We start from the raw sequence: 12,743 nt of genomic DNA, 5'->3' as shown, positions 1-12,743 counted from the left end.
AATTCGAAAATAGCAGATCTGTAATCTCACGTGTCATTGTGAGCTTGTACATTGCCTATTTGTTTATTTTTAAAGTGACTACTTTTACTTTTGATATATTTTTTATAAGTAATACTAATACATTTGAATAAATAAAATAAATACATTTGAATACAGGACTATTTATTGCGATGTATTTACTATTTACACATTGTAATATTGCTTTTAGGTAGGGTAAGTTATATTTTTTGGTTAAAAAGTTAAATCTCTATATTCTGATAGTAGTCATTGTCAGTGTTTGTTCAGTAACAGCGGTCTCCACGTCTCTCCAGGTCAGAAAATACATTTTACGGAGGGTTGCCAATTGTAGCCAATCAGGAGAGAGTTCAGCTTCAATTTTATATTATTCCAGTTCCATTGTCTGCTCATTTCTTTGTGTCATCAATTCCAATTTCAGTTGTTTATCCATGTGTCCAGTATCACATTCTCTCTCCTGGTTGGATGAAATTGGTATCCCGACCTGAAAATGCATTTGATTTTATATTTACTAAAGAGCTGGAGAGACAGGGAGACTCATGTTACTGAACAAACACTCTTAATTCAGAGTACTTCTTTCACCACTGTCCCCAGGAAGTTTCCCTTTTCTCCTGCTGTGTCACACAAACACCACTGAGCAACTGGGAGAGCGAGACAGACATGTGTTTGTTAGGAGGCAGTGGACTGTCTGGAGACGAAGCCACAAAGAGAAAACAAACAAATCAGTACTATAGCTGCGGTCCCACCATGCACGTATAAAGGCAATGTGATGCTGTAAAAAGCTATCTACAACTGGGTGGCAGACCTCACAACAGGTGACGCTATTCAGAGTGTTCTGCTCAGTTGAGTTAACAAGACACTTTAACCCCAGCGACTTTAAAGATTTGACACATAATTGACCTGTGTGTGTGTGTGTGTGTGTGTGTGTGTGTGTGTGTGTGTGTGTGTGTGTGTGTGTGTGTGTGTGTGTGTGTGTGTGTGTGTGTGTGTGTGTGTGTGTGTGTGTGTGTGTGTGTGTGTGTGTGTGTGTGTGTGTGCGCGTGCGCCCAGTGTATGTGCAGTCTGTGCATGTGCGTGCGCGTGCCTGTGTGTGGGCGACGTGCGTGTGCATGCGTGCGTGCATTAATGTGTCCGTGTACGCAGACTACGCACACACATGCATGTGCACATGTGCAATTCATGTGTCTGGGTGCAAGAACAAGGGATCCAGTGATGATCAAAAGTGAAACCTTCTGCAGATTCCGAGGAAAATCAGGTTGAGGTGACTCCCATCAAAATGGTAAACACTTGTACAATTAGATTAGTGGAATTGAGTATGTGCTTCTTGAACAGCTAGCTCCCTCTCCGCCGACATAGCCATGTCACCAAATTAGCGAGATTTACAGCGAATGCCTCTTTTTCGGAAGCCATATGCAATGATATAAGTGATGTTATGCTTGATAATACGTCTCTGTACGAGATGGCGTGTTGTGTGTGTATATATGCCTTACAGGAAACAGTGTTTTTGGTCAGAGCCAGGGAGCTTGACTAATAGAGAACACACATATTTGAACAGGGATATCTTTGTATGTGTAGCGCCTGTTTAACCCTTCCTGTAGTAGCCTGTACAGTGTCCACAGGGGACTTGTCGCATGGAGTGCTAAGACTGGGATCTTCTATGGAATAGGCTGCATGAAATAGTATAAAGAGGACTTTAGTTAACAGTCACACTTATAGAAAAGCCTATAGTTTATTCGGTAGAGAATGTACTGTAGAAGGACAGATATATTACTGGCTAGATAAAGACAAGAACCTTTATCTAGCAATAACAACAACAAACATTTTCTCTCAATCTGCTCAATTCTATTGTCAAAGCGAAGTCTAGAATAAATGATACATAGCTTGCAGAGTTAGTTCAGTCAAATATACTCGAGGGGTTAATACGCTGCATTACTATGTGGGTGTATACAGTGTTTGCAAGACCCACATGTCATACACTGATGTGGCAGTCAGCTGACCAATTGGGCGGGGTATTTAAGCTCACCTAAGCCTGCATTCTTCCTTCTCTATGGTTCATGGTTGTTGTTATGCGCTGTTTGCTCCCACCGCCACCCCAGCACCACCGGTGGGCTCTGCTTTTTCTGTTCCCCATGGGGGGGTTGTATCTATCTCCCTGCTCTTAATGTTTAATGATGGCTGCAGGGAGAAATTGTAGCACAGCTACATGTACATTACACCAAGATAAAATATTATATGCACACTTGTATTCTCATTCTATAACTTGTTCAGTCTATTCGTGAGTTGACTGAATTCCTTAAAAAATGAAGGAAAAAATAGAGTAGAAAGGACAACTTTCAAATGCCTATAAAATGCCTATAAAATATGCATCTCAACACCCATAGAAAGTGAGTGGGTGCTTCTACAAAGGGTAATACGGTAGAATGCGTGTGTGCATGTCTCCAAAGGTTTCTTCAGAATAGTGAAGGCACAGTGGAGGCTTGCCCAATACCCTCACAGCAGCAGCCCCTCAGTAAGGAGGGAGGGAGAGAGAGAGAGAGAGAGAGAGAGAGAGGGAACATCCCAACGCTAATGCTGCAGTTGACTTAACTCTTCACTGCATAACTATACAATCACTCTCTTTAAAACCTCCGCTGTGCAGTTACTGACTGTCGAGATCATTACTTGTGTGATGTTCAGTCTTGTAAAAGAACTGAATGAATGTGGGAGGAGGTGTTATTGGTGAGGCTTGATTTGGGGTGGCATGGCACATGGAATCGAGTCCCTGGTGACTCTCAGTCAACTCTGTCACATGGATTCATCTCGAGGTGGACACTCCGACAACTGCAAGTTCTGGCTACTGGACCTGGGTATGTACTATGTTATGTGTACTGTAACATGAGTCTTTAGGGTTATTTGTATGTATGCAGTTGAACCGGTGTATATGTTCTATATATGAACATACATTAGTATATCTAAGTGAGGATATGTCTTTTCCAAGTCTGCTGCCTGTCTCAGAGAGAATGTGTAGCATTTAATATTTTTAGGGCTTGTATTTCATAGCTTTTCTTTTTTTATTAGATATAGCAAAAAGCGATTAAAGATAGGAATGAGAAAGGGGTTCATGTGCTCCAATTGTTTGGTGTCACTTGGATATGTTCAACATACGTACATATAGACGTACATATAGACGTATATATAGAGTATATAGACTGTAGCATGTCTATTCTTCATTGAACTTTAGTGATGGTGAAAAATTGCACAACTGTTGTGTTCTTCAAGAGCCAGAAAAAGATCTATTTTTGTTCTGTATGTTGTTGTCCACTGGAGATTTCAAATCAAATGATGACCTATTATTTTCAGGGTGGCTTATGATGGATATGAATTGATCAAAGGGGGATTATTGGGAGGTATTTCAAATGGGAGTCATTCTGTGAGCAAGCTATAGCCTAATGGGATTGAATTGTCTGGTTGAGAGTGACTATTATGACGTCTACTGGGTCAGATTGGTGGTGGACAGATGGCCAAAAGGGTGTTCGTGACAGACCCCAAGGAGATGATTAAATAATGGAGCAGAATAGAAAACTGAGGGGCACCTCTCATCTTTACACAAACATTGTACTCTGTTTGTTTAAAGGACCACTTCACCACTTTTCAACCTACCTTCATATAATTGGTCCTCACTAATGTTCATGGTAAAATGGCAACATTTTTGTCTGATCTGTCTGTGTCTCATGGGAGTGCTGTGGGCAGTTCAGAAATCCGTCCACCAGTGAGATCATCGATGGGGATTCAAAGCTAATAGAAACTGCAGGCTTTCTATTCCTGAAAAGTTGCAATACAATAATAGAAGCCATCGTTCTCACGATAATACAAATATTAAAAAAATATTGTTTAAATAATTTCTTGTCTAATGATGATGTCACTGGTGGACGGGTTTCTGAACTGCCCACAGCCCTCCTATGAGACACAGACCGAGGAGAAAAAAAATTGTCATTTAATCATGAACATTAGTGAGGACCAATTATATGAAAATAGGTTGAAAAGTGGTGAAGTGGTCCTTTAAAGATCTCTAAACAAACATAGCGCCCCTCAGCCCTCACATCTATACATTTGAGGGAATCTGCCTGTGTGAGTATGTGGAAGTGCCGTTTACACCTGTGCTCTGACATCACTCACTGTACCTCTGCGTTTTCAACCCAGCTTTTGCTGTTTCCGTTTCTGAAATGCCACTAACTAAGTCTGTCTGTCTACTAAACTTTATTTCTGTTCAGAAGCGTTAATATTGTAACCGCGTTGCAGCATAAATTCAGAAATGAGCCCAGAACGTCTGCATTCTGTTCAATCACCGCGGATGCAGCCTAGATTACAAGAAAAAAGGGTTTAAAGATGTTGCTAAAACTGGAAGTGGACGGTAGAGAAATTCCAAATGATTGGCTACACCCAATCACGTGACACTCGCCTCCATGCAGTTTGGTTACAGGTGCATGATGGGTAGGCGAGTTTTTAGTGTAACACCAATGTAATGTAACGTTTATTTATTTATTTATTTGACACGTGGTGTTAGATGTGAGTGCAAACCTCTAGTACAGTATGAGAGGAACCCCAGCCAGAATAGAACCAAAAAAAGTGATGAGGACACATCAACCTGTTTTGCTTGTCTTACAGTCAAAAACATTAAACCAATTTAAAATTTTGAATCATCACAGAACCCAGAAATAGTTTCCTTTATAAGGTTCATGAATGGAATTTGCTTTGGCACTTGGTACAGACAAAAAACAACAAAAATGTTCAATGCAGAACTACTGTAGCCTACCAGCAAAGAACATACTAGATATACTGTAGTGTAGACAACTCGCAAAAGGCAGAATATACACTGGACTATACTTAGACATACTGTACACTCTGTGGACTCATCTTAGACATACTGTACACTCTGTGGACTCATCTTAGTTCTATATTCCTCCACTACACCCTTCTTCACTCTGACTGTGTCATGTCCTCTCCAGCATTGTAAACATTCTGTAGATTGACTAGCATCCCCCCTGGGGCTTTTCCACACACCCAAGCCCCCTCTGTGCGTCAACAGACACATCAACTGGCGTGTGTGTCCATGTGAATTGTGTGCATTTGTGTACGTTTGCGTCTCTCTCCAAAAGAAGACACAGTCACACCAGATTTCCCCCCCCCCCCCCCCGATGTGTCACCTCTGGAATCCCAGGCATGCCTCTGTGGAATACCACTGGGACAATTCTAGAACAACCCCCCCCACCCCAATCCCCCCTTCCGTCCGAGTCACTAACCATAGGGCAGAGGCACCCAGAGTTGTAAATCTAGCATGTTTACAACAGTGCATTTGGTTTGGCATGAATGAAACAGGCACAGAGTTGGCTGTGGTGGGTAGATGTACAGTAATAGACAACATCTGAGGAAACAGTAGCAGGCATCTGTTTAAAATAGGCTTGTTGGAATGTCCCTGAGGATATCGGCTAACAGTGTGTAGTGGAAAGAAGATACTATGATGTTGATGGGATGGTCAAGTGCTGATTTTAAGGCCCTTCCTGACAGTTAAGTAGCTGTTTGATTTTGGGTGTGAACTTGCAAGCTTGAGCATGCGTGAAGCTTTGTTGTCGAACAGCGGAGCAAGTGGGTTGCTGTGTATCTGACCTCGTCTTCCATGCCCATCTGGGCACTAAGGTATACCCTGCTGAGTCTGCTGATGAGACCAGCCAGGAATACAACCAGACACTTTATATCCAATTAGGAGTCGGGACACTGTGAGACACCAGTCTACCAATTAGACACTGGTTAGATGCCCTGCTGGGCACTGGTATTTTGCCCACATACTGTGTAGATGAAACCTTTCTGAAGTGTAGTAGGCTACAACCCTAGCTGCCATTAACATGTGTAATGCGTAAAATGAGTAAAAGATCAAACGGAACGATGCTGTCATACTACATAGGATTATGTACATAATATTCATGAAGTTTCATTCCTAAATGACACATACAAAAAATAAAAGTGAAACCGTGCTAAAGTAATGTTGTAGAACTCAATAAGACTCTAATAACTGAAAACCTACCTAGAGACTTGCTGTGTGTTGTTCTGGAGGTTACCTTGTTGTTTTCTGTATGAAGCACCAGTAGCCTAGTAAACCTACTGCTGTCACCCATGACTCATCATGAGGGTTAAATGGTGAATTGAGTACCACAGACGAATAACAGTCTAAGTCCACACTATTGATCCATAATATATAAATGATAGATAAGGGTTCAGGACAACGAGGCCTTTTCGTGGAGGGGTCAGTCTGAAATTTGGACTTAGACTGTTTTTCGTCTGTGGTACTCAATTGTCTTCATGAATAAAGACCACCACAGGGCAAAGAACACATATCTTGACGCAGACTGCAGCACTATGTGCGTGTGCCGTTGAAGATGTATGTTTCCATGCATGCACCTGCATACAGTTGGGTGCCACCGATATTGTCCCTTATCATTTGACCCATTTAGGCCTGACCTCAATTTTTTTTTAAATCCTTCTAAATCCTCCAGTTTTCAGAAATAAATATTTTCACGATTTTTCAAAAATAGCAGACTTACAAGCTCGTAGCGCGCCACTCGGTGGCGCGCTATGAGCTTGTAGATCTGCTATTTTTCAATAGCTAAATTATAACATAATGTTTAAAACACCAAAAGGGGTTCCCGCCCAAAATGGGTTAACTGTCCTTTTGCGCAGATCACGCAAACCTCAGCAAAAAGAAAAGGACAATATCGATGGCCTCCAACTGTATACAGTGCGTGTGCCGTTGAAGATGTAGGTTTCCATGCATGCACCTGCATACAATGTATAGTATGGTTATTGTCGAGGTTGTTGACACTGTGCTCCACCTCTCTGTTAACAAGATCACTACTGTCAGCCCAGAGCAGTGGCGCCGTCAGGACGTAAAAAGTGTGGGGACATTATTGGGGGGGGGGATCATGACTCGCATTGTTGTGTATTAGCTTCTCTGACACCTTGATCAAGTTGAGACTGCAGTTACTGTTATCAGCTAATCTCTGGCACCGTTGACCCGGTCGATGCCAAATGTTGCACACACACTCCCTGGATGCAAACGATGAAACTCTGCCCCAAGTTTTCCAGAACTGCCTGTTATAGCGCCACCAGTATATATATATATATATATATATATTCCATCCTAATTGGCTAACATTGGCTTTCAAAGTTTGCAGGATTGGCCCGTTTTTAACAAAAAGCCTCAAATCATGAACGCAGTGTGCAATTTACGTGAAATCTTTCACGAACTTTCCTACTAGGCTGAGGAATATATCCCACCCTTTTCACATTGGTCTGTTATAGTGCCACCAGGAGGCCACAACCTGACCTGCCCTGGTGGAGACCTGTGCCCTGAGGGGCACTTTATCTAGTTCTGAACATAATTTTTAATTGGTCCACATGATTCCCATACTTTTTGCTTCCATAATAAATAATTTTAATACCAAATTTACAGCTAAGATGATGCAGGTGTTCGTTTAATTTGACTGGAATTTAGTTCATTCCAAACGAAAAAGAAGCAGTTCATTCCTCTCACTTACTGTACTCAGCAGTGTAAAACATCTGTCTATTGGTGTAGTACCCTGTAGGAAGCAGGCTCTGTTTGCTCCACATGAGAATGCCTGACCTCTGCATGTTTATGGGTTCTCTGTTGTGTTTGTTCAATGTGCTGGAAGCAAGTCTCCCTGTGCTGCCAAACACCCTGTCTGGCCAGGGCAAAAAGAAAGTGTCTTCTCTCTGGTATTGAATGTATAATTCACAGGACAAAAAGATACGTTCTCTCCCGTGCTTCCCATGACCTCTTTTTTTTTTTTTGTCATCAAAGTTTTTTAATGATTTTACAATAAAGCATACAAAATACACATGACTTACACAAAAGAAAGAGACAAGAAAAACACACAAAAAAAACAAAAAACAAAACTAGCAGTCAAAAAAGAAAAACCCCAATGGACAACACCCCTCCACATTCTGTTGTTGACAATAGTGATTATATCCGTAATGTATTACCAATTACAAATTGTTAATGCAACCATCCTTTAATATACAAATAAAAGTAGTCCCATGACCTCTTAATATTATAGTACCCCTGGGTGGGCGTAGGATATCCATGCAACGGGGTTGTGTGGGCAGTGTCGTGTAAACATCCACCACATCGCCAACTGCTATCATTCAGAAGGTACCGGTTATGTATAAATCTCTAGTCTGAAAGCCTGATTTTCTCACTGGGAGATGATGCTGGGATAAATCCCTGCAGTCAGAGAGGACACTTGCGGGGCATAATGTGGGAGATGTTTTTCTTTCGTGGAAAAAACATCTTTTCTTTCTCCGCATGCAATGTGGGAACACATGCTTTATATCAGCATGGCGCAGTAAAACATAACTTTCCCAAAGACTCAACGACTGATACACACGCACTCACGCAGGTGTGCTCACTCAAGAACAGGCAGACAGACACGCCACAACATCTATACATTTTAGTACTGTACTAATTCAATGGGCAGAGGGCATTTCCATGCCTACCATTTATGAGAAATTACCCTATGGGGTCACATAAAGTCATTCAACCTAGTCACGTAGTTTGTAATGTTTGGTCCTTAATTTTTAACAGATGCCACTTCTCTGTGAATTTCGAGTGCAGTAAGGGCACATATTTGATATGCAATATCTCATACATACTGAGACATACTGTAGAAGTTTCCATCTTCAAGTCTTAGTTTATGGAACATTTGCTTTATAGTCAGCTGTCTGCTGCAACGGAAGTTAGCACTCCTGTAGCGTGACGTCTTCTCACAAACAAGCACTCCAAACAGGGATTGTCAAATAACTCAACTTGCTCAACAAAGCCATTTGTACATAAATAAATGTAAATCATGTTATAGTAGCTCTGATTTCACTGAACAGTTCTGCCATCACACACACCTTTACTAAACAGGAAATAACTGAACTATTTTTCCTCTTTCTCTGCTGTGGGGGGTGGACACCGGTTTAAATGCACCACTGGTGACGTAATCCAGTTTAAATGGATTGTCAGGTAACATTTTCACATGGACAGTAGAGTTTGTGAGGGTTAGAGTTAGAATAGTATCCACTGAGTGAAATTGGTGGCATGCAGCTTTCTGGGCTGTGACAGAAGGGAAATGCTATAGAAACGGAAGGAAGATGAAAGGAATCGCATCATTTTCATTGGAGAAAATGCAGTATGGGATGAGATAAATATTTGTTGTCCACAGATAGGTATCCGCAGTGTACATATGAAGCCAGAGTGATTTTGTCCACATTGCAGGATAATCCTAAATTATAGTCTATTTATAGGCAAATGTCCAGGGGGCTGGGGGAGTCTGTATACTGGGTGGAGGTAATCTCTTTTTCCATTTGTTTTGAAGGAAAGGCTTACTTTAAGCAGATTCCAAAAAGCTTGTATAAAAGTGGGTGAACGGTCAAATGTAGGACTAAAAGTCTAAAATGCTGCACTGTTCCTTTAATGACAGCTTGTAGCACCATACAGATGCACTTGTTTTTGCAGGCATGCTCCTTCTGGAAATCATTTGCTGTTCTGCAGCATGAGAACATCATCCCATGAGAGCTCATTCACTCTCTCCGCTTACAAGAGAGAAGCGAAACAGGCTCCGCCAGACCTCATTCCAAGACTCTTCTATTCAGCTGAGATTCAATTCTGATCAGGTGTGACGACAAAATACGAAACAGTATTGATTGATTCAAATTTCTAGCGAACACAGGCTTGCATTTGGACACTGGAACAGTACGTCATTCTGAAATGAGCCCCAGTAGCACGTCCAGGTTCTTATCCCCTCCACACCCCCACTTTAGCAGGTTTTAGTGCGGAAACATGCTGTCACCCGTCTTTGAACTCTGACCATTTTTTACGAGGTGAAATGCCTTGAATGTCCACACTGTGACAGCACACAACTGAACTCCAGTATCTGTGACATCATCATCATGTAACATCATCATACCCGGAAGTTATGCTGGAACGCTTACTGAGTGGCAAAAAACTACTTTCTGGCCTTGACAGCCCATACATCCAAACAGAATCTGACAGATCGAGATCTGATTGCATTAAACAACGTTAAACTCGCCAACATTGCAGGTGTACGGAAAGCTTGAATTATTCTCTTCCTATCTGCAAAGTTTTTATTCCATAAAAATCCATCGTAGACATGTTATGATCTACTTTCTGTCAAGAAATTCCGTGCAGATGAGTATTTCAAACTGTCAAAGTTTGGAAGCGCTTTTTTTCAATAACGCAATGTCCTGCTGCCTCCTGCATTATGTGCAATTTAGAAACAGGTGGTAGGCAGGACCGTTGAGTGATTTCCAATGAGCGCTTCCAAACTCCAGCGCTCCATGCTCCATGTAGATGAGGGTGGCGTGTCCCAGTGGAACAGTGATGCATGTGCATGCTGAAGTGGTATCAGTCGAGCAACAAGGGTGTCGGTGTCCCAAGCTGCTACACCACGGAGGTTTTGCTGAGTTGTGGTGCTACACCTACAGGACAGTTGTGGTGCTACACCTACAGGACAGTTGTGGTGCTACACCTACAGGACAGGGCACACACCAGTGAGTTGTGGTGCTACACCTACAGGACAGGGCACACACCAGTGTTGGTGTGGTGCTACACCTACAGGACAGGGCACACACCAGTGAGTTGTGGTGCTACACCTACAGGACAGGGCACACACCAGTGTTGGTGAGGTGCTACACCTACAGGACAGGGCACACACCAGTGTTGGTGAGGTGCTACACCTACAGGACAGGGCACACACCAGTGTTGGTGAGGTGCTACACCTACAGGACAGGGCACACACCAGTGTTGGTGAGGTGCTGCTGGCCTTGGAAAATAAATATAGAAGATAAAGAAAGAGGCTGCACACTCGGTGCAAACATTTATTTAAAAAAGGAAACGTTTCGAACATCAGAAGGTCTTCTTCATTCCCTGAAGAAGACCTTCCGAGGTCGAAACGTTGGTTTCCTTTTTTAAGTAAATGTTTGCATCGTCGTGTGTAGGTGTTGCCCAGGATCAAACCTGCCAATTCCAAAGCAAGCGCTCTCGTCTGTCGCTTCTTGTGGATGACCAAGTGCCATGAATACAGGTTGCAGCGGGAAATCCAGTTGATTGGTGGATACGTCAAGGAAAGGGAGAAAAAAACATGAAAGAAGGAAGACATTATGTACTGTAGGATGGTAGCAAGAAAGGGAAGAAAGAGGGATGTGGCGGGAGGTGTCAAGTTGAGATGAGGTGGATCATTCTTAGAGGTTTTCATCTTCCCTCTATATTATGTATACACATTATTCCATTCCATTTATAACAGCCAACAGATTCATCTCCCTCCTACAGTCTCCCCAGGGAGCTGCCACCACTGTGATGGAGAGGCCAGTGCGGCTTATTCAGATAACAATGCACGTACACGCATGCACGTGTGCGCACGGACGCACAGACACGCATGCACGCACACCCGCAAAATGCGCACATGCATGCACACACACACCCGCACAAACCCAAGGGAGAAGTTTTACATAATGCTGTGGGCCATGATTTTTAAATAAGCAACAGCCCTGTTCGCTTTGAAAGGCATCTACTGTAAAGTTAGAAGTACAATTCAGCACAAAGGCAAGATAATGCACACACACACACACACACACACACACACACACACACACACAAGCACACACACACACACACACACACACACACACACACACGCACACAAAGAGAGAGAGAATCAATATGGAATTGCTGCACTCTCACAAGCCAAAGATTCATACAGTGGAAGATGTATCAAGGATTCTAATACTGTTTCCATAAGGTTACCACATGCCATTCTAATTGCCATCCTGTCCGTAGAAACATCACGATGACCCATTTAGAATTCGGACTCCTTTTATGCAGATGAAAAGAATCGGTACCAATGCTCGCATTTCAAACCTTCACTTCACTCATTTATGAGCATTGTCGTATCTCTCCCGATTTCAGACACCCTGTCCGTGTCCAGTAACGACGCCCTGCAGCCGGGCTCCAGCCACACCCTGGGGCCTCACAGCAGCTCTCCGGGGCCCAAGCGTCCCGGGAACACCCTGAGGAAATGGCTGACCAGCCCCGTGCGGCGCCTCAGCTCCGGGAAGGCGGACGGCCACGTCAAGAAGCTGGCCCACAAGCACAAGAAGAGCCGCCAGCAGGACGCCAGGAAGAACGCCGACACCACGCACGGCTCCATGAAGGACTCGGACGACAACGCTGCCACGCCGCAGGACGAAAACCTGGAGGAGGTGAAGGAGCCATTATACCAGCGGTTCTCATCACTGTTGATTTTGACGGCAAATGTTGCTTTAGTTTTTGTCATAGTCTTTTGAATACATTTTAATTTAGTTTTACCTGGCATGTTTTAGTTAGTCTAGTTTTAGTTGACTAAATATCATACGATTTTAGTCTACTAAATCTACAGTTGATTTTGTCAACAAAAATGCGTTTTGGCGGGCCTTGATGGTGTTGTAATGACTGATTTTACACTTGGCTGCATGCTGAAAATAGCCGATCTACAAGCTCACAACGCATCGCGCTGCGTTGTGAGCTTGTAAGCACACCAAACATAAATCGCCTTGTCTTTTAGTTCTACTGTATCTCTTCTCCACTAGTCCCTCCCTAACATTTTAGTCTAGTTTTAATTTGTTGACAACATTCTCAG

General features: G+C 42.9%; 1 protein-coding gene across 1 annotated transcript in view; it reads left to right on the top strand.

Moving 5' to 3' along the window:
* Positions 1-12,743, top strand: part of triob (trio Rho guanine nucleotide exchange factor b) — a 175,144-nt gene that overhangs the window by 142,829 nt on the left and 19,572 nt on the right. The window contains exon 40 of the mRNA XM_079504312.1: positions 12,035-12,327. Within this exon, the coding sequence (XP_079360438.1) occupies positions 12,035-12,327 (293 nt within the window). The remainder of the gene's footprint in view (positions 1-12,034; positions 12,328-12,743) is intronic.

Source organism: Electrona antarctica, assembly GCF_951216825.1.
Source record: "Electrona antarctica genome assembly, chromosome: 6".
In the NCBI taxonomy this organism is placed as follows: domain Eukaryota; kingdom Metazoa; phylum Chordata; class Actinopteri; order Myctophiformes; family Myctophidae; genus Electrona; species Electrona antarctica.
This window is presented reverse-complemented; position numbering and strand designations above follow the sequence as displayed.